The sequence below is a fragment of the Maniola hyperantus genome, chromosome 3, assembly GCF_902806685.2.
Source record: "Maniola hyperantus chromosome 3, iAphHyp1.2, whole genome shotgun sequence".
Lineage (NCBI taxonomy): Eukaryota > Metazoa > Arthropoda > Insecta > Lepidoptera > Nymphalidae > Maniola > Maniola hyperantus.
In genome coordinates, this window is record NC_048538.1 from 14,855,523 (window position 1) to 14,869,329 (window position 13,807).

Below are 13,807 nucleotides of genomic sequence, written 5' to 3' on the forward strand. Positions count from 1 at the left end.
ACCTGGAGAGTGACAGGCTACTTTTATATCTATACTCATGCAAGAATCACGTCCATCCGTTGCACCGTTGCGACGTGAACAAACACTTTCGCATTTATAATAAGGGTACTGATTGATATGTATTTAAAAATTATTTAGTACTTGTTATGCAGGAATAAGTGATTCTTACCTTGGATGGATTGGTAATTTTGAGAACTTGTGTGATTTCTCCCTGGGGCGTCAACACAGTTCCCGATGGTGACATCATGTCTAGTCGGAATGTCTGTAAAATACATACACATATTATACTCGACAACAAGCGCAAGCGCGGCGAATCATCATCAAGAGTGCTTTTCAGAGTCGCTCAAAGTCAAGCGTTTGTTATAGAACGAGATAGCAGATTTGTGGAGCATTGTGTCTGTCGTTGAGACCGACCAAACGTCATATAGTGAAAAGTATGCATTGAGCTATTACAACTGGGGTAAGCAGTACATTTATGCCTCTATGACCTGCACGCCACTGGCTATGGGTCAACTGTCATATCAAAAGTACGTTTCATCTCTAAACATCATACTTTTGACATGAAATTTAACACAAAGTTAAAATGGCGCGTGAGATGTAATTTTTTACGCAGTTCGCCTGTATGAAGTGTCCGGGGTGTATTGGCACTCACCCGTGGCACGGCGGCCTGGAACAGGAAGTCGGTGAGGGTGTCGGCGGCGTGCGAGCGCGCGCGCATCGTCAGCGTGGCCGTGTCGCCGCCGCGCACCGCGCACAGTTCCACTAGCACGCCGTTGCGTTCCAACGCGCGTACCACGCACTCTGCAACCACACGCAATGTCACGGACATACGCCAAAACTATACATATAAATATAGCTGAATCACCTTGGTTTCACTCTAGTGGAGTTTCGAAAATCAGTTCAGGGTAGAATTTCGAAAAATCCTGATACTCGTATTTCTATAATATTATCAACTGATAGTCATTTTTCAAGTCATGTCAATGAAAATTTCAAATTTTATGGACATAATAAGGTCCAAATTATTCTGAACTAGGTGACGCTCACAACTTCGTCCGCGTGGATTTAGGTTTTAAACATCCTGTAGAAACTCTTTGATTTTCCGGGAGCAAAAGTAGCCTATCTCCTTTACCGGGATGCAAGCTATCTCTATACCAAATTTCATCAAAATCGGTAAAACGGATGAGCCGTGAAAAGCTAGCAGGCAGACAGACACAGAAAGACGAACAGACACACACTTTCGCATTTATAATATACTAGATGATGCCCGCGACTTCGTCCGCGTGGATTAAGGCTTTTAAAAATCCCGTGGGAACTCTTTGATTTTCCGGGATAAGAAGTAGCCTATGTCCTTCCCCGGGATGTAAGCTAGCTCTGTACCAAATTTCATCAAAATCGGTTAAACCGTTGGGCAGTGAAAAGCTAGCAGACAGACAGACAGACAGACACACTTTCGCATTTATAATATTAGTATGGATTAGTACAGATAATTTACCTTGAGCTTGCGTGACAGCGGGCTCTGGCGCGAACAATCCGTCGAGCAGCAGAGAGGGCGACGTGAGGTTGTTGTTGGCCACGCTCACCGCCACGCTGGGCGTGGGCATAGTGGGCGTGCTGAGGTCCAGCCCGCTTAGGAGGTCCAAGATATCCTGGAAAAAGAAAAAATAACCAGGTTATACACTGAATCAAAGTGCTAAATAGCTTGCTAGTAGAGAAATTGATACACTAAAGTTTTCCTTAGCTGACTTAACAGATAAACATGCAAACTGTGGACAAGCGGTTTTGTAGAGCATTGTCTCTGCCGTTGAGACTGACAAAACGTCACATAGGTATGAGGGACAGAGAGAACGCTCTACAAAGCTAAAATCTCGTTCTAAAGGTAGATGTACATTATTTTCTGCCGCGTACTGGTACTTACAAGCTGTGATAGCCTAGTGGTTAGGACGTACGCCTTCTAATCGGAGGTCGGGGGTTCGATCCCGGGCACGCACCTCTAACTTTTCAGAACTATGTGCGTTTTAATTAATTAAATGTCACTTGCTTTAACGGTGAAGGAAAACATCGTGAGGAAACCTGCATGTCTGAGAGTTCTGCATAATGTTCTTAAAGGTGTGTATTCTACCAATCTGCACATGGCCAGCGTGGTAGACTATGGCCAAAACCATTCTCACTCTGAGAGGAGACCCGTGCTCTGTAGTGGGCCTGCGATGGGTTGATCATGATGACTGTACTTACATTGGTATTGGAGTTGTTGTTCGTGGTTGCAGCGGGCGTGTGTTCTACGTCGCCGTTGGAAAGCAGTTCTGACCCGTTGATCAGATCTAGGAGAGGGTTCTGGAATAAAACACATAGTTATTATTTATTTGCAACTTTCATTATAATATAGACTAGCTGATGCCCGCGACTTCGTCCGCGTGGAATTCGATTTTAAAAATCCCGTGGGAACTCTTTGAGTTTCCGGGATAAAAAGTAGCCTATGTCACTTCTCCAGGTCTGTATCTATATCCATGCAAAAAATCACGTCAATCCGTTGCACCGTTGCGACGTGATTGAAGGACAAACTAACAAACCAATAAACCAACAAATAAACACACTTTCGCATTTATACGGGTAGTGATAGACAGATAAACATTTTATTTATCCAAGAAAACATTTAAAACCTGGGATCGCGCCCAACGCCTTGACCGCTAATCCACGGTTCGCTTGCTGCCAGTGACGAAATTTGTGATATGTATGTTCACTCAGTCGGGCGCGAACCCAGGAGACGCAGCTTCAAATCCTGCCAGTCCACAATTTTTGATATGTATTTGAAATTATTTAGAAACTAGCTTATGTTCGCGACTTCATCCGCGAGGAGTAAACAAATTTCAAACCCCTATTTCACTCCCTTACGGGGTTGAATTTTCAAAAATCCTTTCTAAGCGGATGCCTACGTCATAATAGCTATCTGCATGCCAAATTTTAGCCCGATCCGTCCAGTAGTTTGAGCTGTGCGTTTGATAGATCAGTCAGTCAGTCAGTCAGTCACCTTTTCCTTTTATATATTTAGATTTCCTTGAAGTGTAGGTAAAAACACTATAAAAATTACCTGTTCAGTTTGTATGTTCGTCTGTGGCTGCTCACCCTCCGTGTCGCTGTCGTCTCGTTCCCTGTCCGTCGCAGTCGCGGCCTCCATGGGCGGCATCCGCTCCAACAACGCCGGTCGTAAGTGCGCGTATTGTCTAGATAACAAATCATGGTTCATTTATTTGGACCTATAAGTACCCCGCGAATTGCTAATGAGCGTGGCCGCCATTTTAGTGAAGTCAGCACTAGACTGAAGTTTCGAGCTATCAGTACAAAATTTATTGCTGATGATCTATTTTTATTTCGGCTGACGTCAGAATGACGTCATTTCGATGTTAATGAGACATGGTTCCAGCGCAATAACAACGGGTTGTAAAGCTGAAGTGACAATGGGCAGGGCACATAGTTCAGAAACCCGATAGATGTTGGGCTCCCAAGGTGCTGGAATGGCGACCTTGCACCGGCAGGCGCAGCGTTGGAAGACCCCACTTTAGGTGGACAGACGACATCAGACAAGTCGCAGGGAGCCGCTGTATTCAGGCGGCCCATCAAGACCGTGGCATGTGGAAGTTTCTACAAGAGACCTTTGTCCAGCAGTGGAGGTAAATAGGTTGATGATGATTATGATGATGACCAGTATGTGTCTGCTGTGAGAAGTAAAATCTTATACTAAGCGTACCGGCCTTTAAATATACAACTAAAAAACTGTATGGGTGTAGGAACTTACTTATACAGCTGTGACAACTCAACCCCTCTCTGCTGCAGCTCGATGTGGATGTGGGAACCGAACGTGTCAATGATGACGCGGATTTTGCTGAAACAAAATAACCACTGTCATTAGAAATGAATCATGATCAACCCATCGCCGGTTCACTACAGAGCACGGGTCTCCTCTCAGAGTGAGAAGGGTTTGGCCATAGTCTACCAATGCTGGCCATGTGCGGATTGGTAGACTTCACACACCTTTGAGAACATTATGGAGAACTCTATACCATGCAGGTTTCCTTCACCGTTAAAACAAGTGATATTTAATTAATTAAAACGCACATAACTCCGAAAAGTTAGAGGTGCGTACCCGGGATCGAACCCCCGACCTCCGATTAGAAGGCGGACATCCTAACGACTAGGCTACACAGCTTATGCAGTCATTAGAAAGGTTCGATGATATTATAAACTCGAGATAGGTAGAGCTCATAGTCATTCGTATCTTAAAAAGTGAAGACTTGCGGCGTTTACGCACTCATCCGATCAGAGTCCGTGAAAATACGTTGCTCCTTGTTTTGTATGGGAGCTTATGACATATGTCGTAGATTTTTTTTTATATCCGTATTATCACGGATTCGGAAAATGAGTGCGTGATCGCAGTTAGGGATGATTTATGCACGTGGCGGGCGCGGGCCGTGCCACGTACGACACGTGGACGAGGCACGAATCCCAAACATCACGAACATTTTATGTGAAGCAGTTTATGTTTCACCGAGTGACGTCCGTGTATGAACACGGCACGGTGAAGCACGAACTGAAATGTTCGTGACGTTTTGAATCCGTGCCTCTCTCACATTTTTTTTTTTTTTGATATTTCAAAGCTATCTGCAATCAGTCATTGGATGGTCTTTTATCAGATTTTTATGAGTGCATTCAAGGTTGAGAGAAGGTCACTACATCAAGAAACTCTTCTCATAATGCTTTCGCTGGCTTTAATGTGTACATGACAGTTCGTCTACTGTGACTCTTTTCAGCCTACTAACTCTGCTGCATGTGGTAAGTGACACTGCCAGACTATTTGCATGGACTTCAAGCCTGGCCTTGTGTTTCTTTGCATTAATATTTATTTCTTCTTTAATTGTGGGCATTGCAATATATTCGTGTATTTCTGTTGTTTTGGTAAACCACGGGGCATTGAGTATTGTGCGAAAGACTGAATTTTGATATCGCTGTAGTATTTCTAAGTTAGAGTTGCTGGCCTCACATAAATCTGTCTCGTTTTAACTCAATCTGCGCTCTATAGATCTCAGCCTTAGATACAGTTCAATTAAGACTTATAAGAACCTTTGTGTATTTGTTCGAATAGTATAAGTTATTAGTCATAAGTCTAACTTGTAATGCGCTTTGGCACTAGCTGTAAGCATATCAAGCATCTATAATAATAAATAAAAAAAAGCATTCTTCACTCACTCCTGACTGGGTCGCGTGGTGAACCGTGTGGAGAGTTTGGCCAGGGAAAGTAATAAGTACTCCTTGGTGGTAATGGATAGCTGTGTGGACCATAACAACTTCTGGTATACGTCTATGACATACTCTTCCGATGGACGGGTGAAGTCGTCTGAAATAAAATAAAAAACAGGTCAAGTGCGAGTCAGGCTCGCGCAACGAGGGCTCCGTACTAGTCGTATTTTTTCGACATTTTTTTTTGCAGGATAATTCAAAAACTATGATACATAAAAATAAATAAAAATCTGTTTTAGAATGCACAGGTGAATACCTTTCATATGATACCCCACTAGATATAGTTATCCCACTTCGAAAGTTTAAAATACAAACTATTAGTTCATGACCACAATTTAATTTTTTTTGTGTGATCTAACCTTAAATTCACGGTTTTCAGATTTTTCCCGGATGTCAGCTATGAGACCTACTTAACTGCCAAATTTCACGGTTCCAGGTTAACGAGAATTGAAGTAACCTGTAGGTTTCTTGACAGACCGACAGACAACAAAGTGATCCTATAAAGGTTCCGTTTTTCCTTTTGAGGTACGGAACCCTAAAAACTGATATTTTTCATAGGTTATTCTTTGACATGTAATTGTTGACCACAACTAAGCCATAGTAATTTTGGTTTTCTTGATAGATAATAATTTAAGTTAAGTCTCACCGACGCCATCGTCGTCGACCATGGATATCGCGTTGCTGGCCTCCGATACCAACATATCGCCGTACTCGCCGATCGTCCACGCCGCCACCTGCAAACATAACAGTAGCCTTAAGTACGAGTCTGAATCTAAATATATTAAAAAAAAAAAAGATTCTGACGAATTGAGAACCTCCTCCTTTTTTTGAAGTCGGTTAAAAAGATGACCTACCAAACAAAAAAGAATCATCAAAATCGCTTCTTTGGCCTCCGCCAAATCGCGTAACAAACTAACAAAAAAACAATTAATATCTCCAAATCGCGTAACAAACTAACAAAAAAAACCTACATTTGAATTGAGAACCTCCTCCTTTTTTGAAGTCGGTTACAAATATACTATGCCTGGTTAAAACCGTACAGTTTACAAAGCTATTACACTGATCGCGAGCAATTTACTCTTATCCATTGAGGAGTTCCGTTCTCCATCTCCGAAGATATTCATCAGATCTTCACCAAATTAAAACAAAAAAATAGTCATCAAAATCGGTTCATAATTGACGGAGTAATCACGTAACAAAAAAAAACATAGTCGAATTGAGAACCTCCTTTTTTTGAAGTTGGTTAAAAAAGGTGACTGACTGACTGATCTATCAACGCACAGCTCAAACTACTGGACGGTTCGGGCTGAAATTTGGCATGCAGATAGCTATTATGACGTATGCATCCGCTAAGAAAGGATGTTTGAAAATTCAACCCCTAAGGGGGTGAAATAGGGGTTTGAAATTATCTCTCCCCTGGCGCCGCAAATACTATCTATATGTGGTGACACTTGCCTGTATGAGTGGTTGCTTCTCAGTGGCATCGGCACACACGGCCGATCGTTCTAGAGACGTCCACAGCCGCATTGAAGCATACGCCTGTCTCTCCCCTGGCGCCGCCGATACTATCTGTATAGTGTTGGACACTGTGTCGTCCCGCAGATAGTTGCCTGCCTGGAATGTAGTGACAAACATTATTATATGTACTAGCTACGGCCGAAGCCTCCCACCAGATGACCAGACCAGACCAGAAATTATAAAATTCCAAACCCTGCCAGGAACCGTACTTGGGACCCCCACTAATAAGACCACAGTGCTTACCACTACACCAGAGAGGTCATCAAAATTTAGTGCAAGAGCTGTGTTACCTTCAGCAAGACCTGGAACAGCGTGTCGAGATGCCACTTGCTGGAGGGCGCGTATCTCTCAGCAGCCAACACCATGGCGCTTGAGCAGTGAGCCTTGAACTCCGCGTCAGATCTCTCTAGGAAGGCCAGCAGTTCCTTCATCATTGCTCGGATGTTCTGTCCGTTGATGAGTGCGAATGACAGTTCCATGGCTCGACGCCGTATTGATACATCTGGGTCCTGTAACAAAGGTGTTGGTTCTTCAATTATAGTCACTTCAGTCAGGTACGCGGCAGAACGTAATGTACATCAGCTTCGGCTTTGTAGAGCGTTGTCTCTGTCACTCATACCTATATGACGTTCTGTCGGTCTAAATGACAGGGACAACGCCATACAAATCCGCTATCTCCTTCTAAATGTCGATGTGCATTAGGTACTTTCTGTCGCGTACTGTACATGCCTTGGGTACCTTTTGAAGAGATTTTTGTACAACAAACTGCTAAAATTAATGTTCTCTATGGCATCCATGAAGATTCTTTAAGGTGACGCAGGACGCTCGATCGAAATTGGCAGCGCACGTGGGTAACGTGTTTGCTTTTCACTTGACATTGTATGAGAAAGTTGAGAGGCACGATGATTGTCACTGAAATCAAGCGCGCGAAAAAGGTTTAGGAAAAGTATTTTTGAGAAAAAACTACTGAATTTATGTTTGCAAAGTAAAGTTATTTCAACTAATGAATAAATAAACTACGTCTAATGATAAATTGTTTTAGAATTTTCATATCCCTAATCTTATTTATTTACGCCCAAAGTTGTCATAAATTTAGTGTTAAAATAGGAATCTTTTGAGGCTCGTAACTTTTAAATCAATATTTTTTTCAATGTTTTAGATATCATTGAACCTAGATAATGACGAGATAAATCAATATAATTCTTAGTTTTGTGCGTACAATATCGAATATTGTTGTATTTTCCCTCCTACGTTTGTATGGAGAAAGCACCGAACTGAGTCCCCTTAAGACCTAACACCTAGAACGTATCTTTGAGTGGTATATTTATAGGAGGCAGTTATGGGAACAAGAGTTGAGAGAAAACATTTTTTGGAAGTATTAAGACTGGCTCATCCTAGCACAGAGAATCCTAGATTGGGGACTAGAAAAACCATGGCTACCTGGTACTACCCAATAAGAATATATTTTGGATTTGCATAGAAATTAATTCACACGTACATTATATTCAAAACATATTATATAGTCCGCAACTGGTTGAGATGGCAATCGGGGTATGAGGCAGGGGCACACCCGCACGTCATCCGCGCTCGCCCGCACCGTGTTAGCGAGGTCTGTGCGGGTGTGCGAGGCGTTACTTCCCCGATTGCCATCCATTTTGACCTGTCGCGTACTTATAGATCGACGCAGATTCATGTGTGGTTGCTTAAATTTAATTTATGTGATATCAATTGATTGTATTGGAATAAAATAATCCGAACAAGGAAAGTCGAAGACATTTTTGTAGAATGCTATATGAAGGTTATCGTTATTGCAAGTACTAAGAAATCTAATATCATTCATATGAGTCAGAGCAAAAGGAATCAATTGGCAATGATTGAATTGACATATGATACCAAACGCGAGGTAGCACGTTTGTTTGATAGATAATATGGCTTGACCAGGTTTTGGATTTCTTTGATTTTACATTGCATACTGACCGAGAATTATTATTCTAAAAAAGTTTCAAATATGAGGAAATCTTTTAGAAAAACTCTTCTGTTATCAACCATTGCCTAACTTCCATCTACAGTGCAACACACAACGATATATACCGTTTCAAAGTAAGTAAGCTGAGTTAGAGTTGTTTTCAAAAATACTCTGCTCCATTTGGTCCGTGGGTATGCTCAGCCCTAACAGTCTTTTATCACGAATTTTTACCAAATTAAACAACAAAATACTTAATAAGTATCTTATAGGAAGGTTCACTCCGCAGAGTCGCTTGTTTAATAAAACGCGACTCTTGTGTCGACGCAATAAGTGCATTTCAGCTCGCACAGCACTGCAGTCTAATGTTTAACAAACGCCTCTTTCTATCGCACAAAATCTTATCTCTCTCTTTGTATCTCTACCTCTCTCTCTCTCTCTCTTTCTCTCTCTCTCTCTCTCTCTCTCACTTTCTCCCTCTTTCTGAAGGGGATTGATAGCCCAGCCTGATGAAACTAAAGGAGATTATTATTATAATAGTTTCTTACCTTCAAACACTCCAATATCGTGGTCCGATGTCTCTGCACGGCCGATGTGTCCACATGCACAGTTCTTAGCAACGTGTTCAAGGCCACGTATCGTATATTCTTGTCATTGTTGAGCAGGAATCTTCCCAGGATATTGATGGCTAGTACTCTGAGACTGCTCTCGGATTTGATGTCCATGATGGATAGGACAGTCTCGTATAGGATGGTGTTGCCTACGTTCTTGCTGGTTTCGGTGTTGGTGGCGACTTGGGCGAGGATGTCGTTCATCGCTTCGGACGCCTCGGCGTCGTTTTTGCCGAGTATTCGAAGTAGGCGGAGGATTTTAACCTGAAACATTTTGTTCATCTATAGTGGCGAGGCCCATAGATATACTTTTTTTACATATTTTTTCACTTAATTCTTGGACGATTTTTACTTTAGGTATCTGTATTTAAAACATAATTATGTAGTGAATTATTATTGCTACAGGCATAACGCATAACTGGGTAGATTCCTGCGGTAGTTGAGTGGTGCGGTTATGTGATGACGTGACGCGAGAGCTCAGTGAGTTGGCAATTTGTGACAACAGTCACCCCTCCCGCATCTAGAATTTATATTATAATGTCTATTTTAATCTTGAAAGGTATCTATACAAATTTTAGACTAAAAGTTGCTAAATTGGGGGTTTGTACATGTGTTTAGTATATTTTGAATAGTCTGATTCTATCTAGGATTCATATTTTCATGTATTGTATTAAAAATAGTACCTGAAGGAATGGGTCCGATACACCGCTGACGTCATGTTCGGGCGAGTAACCCGCCAAAATCAAGTTCTTCAATATTCTCACCAGGTTCGGCACAATCTAGAATTTCACATCACAACTTAGTTGTCTCATAAATGATCTCAAGATTCATCCCAAATGCACACAAGACATGAAAAGCTTAGTACAGTACGCGGCCAAAAGTGATGAACATCGATCTTTAGAAGGAGACAGCAAATTTGTAGAGCACTGTCTCGGTCGTTGAAACCGACTAAGCGTCATATGGATATAAGTGACAGAGACAACGCTCTACAAAAATGAAATGTCATTCTAAAAGCCGATGTTCATCACTTTCGACCGCGTACTGTAATTATAGTTATTTATATTTACACAGGACCAAATACTTCAGGCAAATACGTAGACTAAATAAGAAAATAGAAGAAATAAAGAAAATATTAAAATTGGGGACCATTCATTAATAACGACATTCTAATTTCACAGTTTTTGATCTTTCTCAAGTCTCAAGAACTAAATTTTCATCCATAAGTACTTAAACACTATAAATGTGAAGTGTCTGTCTGTCCGCTAGCCTTTCACGGCAAATCCGTTTAACGGATTTTGGCGAAATTTAGTACAGAGATAGCTTCCACGCTGTGGATGGACAGTAATGATATATCCCAAATACAACCAGGAAGGCAGAATATTTTCTCTAATCTGTGGTTATTTGGAAACTTCCCTTTACACTCTTCAAAATATATCCGACTAGCTGATCCCCGCGGCTTCGCCCGCGTAGATTTAGGTTTTTAAAGATCCCGTATAGCCTATGTCACTCAGGAATAATGTAGCTTTCTACTGGTGAAAGAATTTTTAAAATCGGTTCAGTAGTTCCAAAGATTACCCCCTACAAACAAAATTAACGACATTACCTCTTTATATAATAGTATAGAAAAGACCGATAAATAGACGACATTGCGTCAGTGCTGTGAGCTAAGTAATTTCGCAATACAATAGATTTAATATAGCACGTCCCATCACAAAGGTTGTTACTATCATATTATCCCCTTTCTCCCTATAAACGTGAGACGTAATTAATGGATGGTCCACATACACAAAGGCCATACGTCCATCAAATATATACTGAAGGGAAAAAAACTAAATTACAATAATTTTATTCTATACATACTATACCCTCCTATATTCGCAAATGCATAATTAGTCACATGGTTTGTGCGTATTCAAACTTGTGATTTTATGGATTCTACTTGGTACTAGAATCTCAAACTGGGGTTATAGTGACAGTGTGTTAGTACTTAGTAGTTTTAAAAGTTTATAATAAATAAATAATGTGGCTAATTCCGTTGTACACAATCTCTAAACTAAACTAAAATGGCACGTCTAAATCTATTGCTATCCCTTTCATAATGTTGCTTGCGGAAAAGGATAGCACTAAATTTAGACCTGTTAATTTAGTTTAGTTTAGAGATTGTGTACAAGAGAATCGGCTCCAATATTATACTAAATTCGAACTACCTAACTTTGTTTATAAAATAAAAAACTAAATACGGTAAGAAAATTAAGTTTTAAAGTTCTATGATACCATTTACTTGTGTAATGTAATATAGGTCGATTAATAAATGTGTTTTTTTATTATTTATTATGTTGTAATACATCCTTAAATAAGATCCATTAAGCTATTTAAAATGCTTCCACCAGAGTTATATAAGCGGAAAGACTTACAGTCCATTTTATAACAGTCCATTTAATATTTTTTGTAACGGCCAAAGTTAATAAAGTAATCAATCTTATCTGTAATCTGCCGATAAGTTACTTAGCAACATTCGTCAACAAGTACTACTAAGTAGTGCCCACTAGGTGGACGGACGGAGCCGCTGGATTTAGGCGGCGCAAGACCGTGGCGTGTGGAAGTCCTTATAAGAGACCTATGTCCAGCAGTTGACGTCTATCGGTTTTAGATGATGACGATGACTACTAAGTAAAATATTGACAGAACAGATAAGATTGGTAAATACTTATATTTAAAAGTCTAGAACTTATTCACTAAAACTTTTCTACAAAATTTGCATTTTTTCCTTAGATAGATAGATAGATAGAAATACTTTATTGCACATAAAAAATATTACATAACATGACCAAAATAAAGAAACTAAAACTAAAAAAATTATTGTATGCAAAGGCGGCCTTATTGCTCACAGCAATCTCTACCAGGCAACCTTTGGTGAAAGGAGAAACTAGGTCCTTAATTTCCAAACTACTTCTATCCATTGTTACTTGTGTGGTAAGGTGTAGTCATAAAATGATTGAATTTTAAAGTTTTTTTTTTAATTTATAGACTAGCGCTTGGCTGCGATCAGACCTGTAGGGCGATTGTCTAAAACCTGCATCAATCATTATTACAATCTCAATTGTTCTGATTGGCTGAATTTGTGCGATTCTTGTTGCAACAATGCATTATGGCCAACAGTGAGCTAGCATTAACCAATCAGAGATGATTGCGATCGTGACATTGTAGCTGTCAAACAACCGCGGTAGGGCCACTGGTGACAAGTGATGTTGTAGCCTAAGATGGAGCGCGCTACAATATTGTTAAAATAAAAAAAGGTTATTTTTAATATACCAAAAAGATGTTAAAAAGATGAAAAATTAGAAGAGCTTTACTATGTTATAATAATGGCAATATAAAATGCTACATATTTCTGAAAGCCCTTATTCGGGAAAAAAAATAACTAAAAGGGGAGGCCTCGTTTAAAATGTCCGCATTATGCTATCCATTACGTTACGTTAAGGTCACATTATCAAGATGGTCGGAGGTCATTGTTACATAAAAGATAGATATACCTACGACCTGAAGTGCAAAAGTGTCTAAAAAACTCAAAGTGCAATTTATTGGAGAGTTTATTTCGTCATAGTCATTTGCGCAACAATAATGAATATATGGATTAGATACGGATAAATAATAATAATACTTAATTATATTTTTAGTTAAAATAAAACGGTAATTTACTTTTCTTCCACTGGCTCGTAATTTGCTACTTTACTGAAGAAATAATTTCACTACAGAGGACTGCTATCGGGTCTTTACTGGCCGCACGCCAACAATTTCCAAGAGGACTGTAATGGGAATGGCTCAGTTTCATACTGATGACGAGGTTCTTTATGGTGTAGACTAAAATGTATAAATAAAAATAAAAATAAAATAATATAGGCTAGTTCAGAATACCATGAATTCAACCAATATAAAAATATCATAGTTTGTAATCACAGTGAAAGTTAATTTTGTAAGGAACAACCAAAATTGTCAAGTAAATGGTTACTGGAATCACATTTTAAAGGAATAGCATATCTTTGGGTTTAGATATATCAACAATATAGTCTAGGTTGTAGAAAAGGTCGCGACTCAAAGTTCACCGTTAATGGACTGTAAGACTTCCGAACAGCCTACTGTACATATAATACCGAACGTATCAAATATCCATCACAATAGTTATACATTCATGCGAGTGTTTGATTTAGCCTGTTGACAATAGTCTAGTACGAACAATGTTCCCGCCCACTATACAAGCCTGACAGATTGACCTTATGTTCTCATTCTACACTAGACAATGTGTAGCAGGTTAGTGCCCTGCAGAGGCGGTATTACCACAGTATTACTACCATTGAAATAAAATGCTCAAGAAATGAAATCAGTGCTTCAAATGCGGCCCGAAAAATATCAGCCAAAAAGCTTATTT

At 40.0% G+C, this 13,807-nt stretch overlaps 1 protein-coding gene across 7 annotated transcripts in view; it reads right to left on the minus strand.

Annotated features, from left to right (window-relative positions):
• The window catches only part of AP-1gamma (adaptor protein complex 1, gamma subunit), a 37,978-nt gene that overhangs the window by 8,368 nt on the left and 15,803 nt on the right, over positions 1–13,807 (minus strand). For all 7 annotated transcript variants that reach the window (XM_069509415.1, XM_034984310.2, XM_069509413.1 and 4 more), the window contains 12 exons: positions 10,065–10,160; positions 9,319–9,645; positions 7,098–7,316; positions 6,745–6,903; positions 5,936–6,023; positions 5,239–5,386; positions 3,791–3,877; positions 3,086–3,218; positions 2,233–2,331; positions 1,493–1,646; positions 653–801; positions 170–262 (listed from right to left, as the gene is read on the minus strand). In XM_069509415.1, coding sequence (XP_069365516.1) covers positions 170–262; positions 653–801; positions 1,493–1,646; positions 2,233–2,331; positions 3,086–3,218; positions 3,791–3,877; positions 5,239–5,386; positions 5,936–6,023; positions 6,745–6,903; positions 7,098–7,316; positions 9,319–9,645; positions 10,065–10,160 — 1,752 coding nt within the window. The remainder of the gene's footprint in view (positions 1–169; positions 263–652; positions 802–1,492; positions 1,647–2,232; positions 2,332–3,085; positions 3,219–3,790; positions 3,878–5,238; positions 5,387–5,935; positions 6,024–6,744; positions 6,904–7,097; positions 7,317–9,318; positions 9,646–10,064; positions 10,161–13,807) is intronic.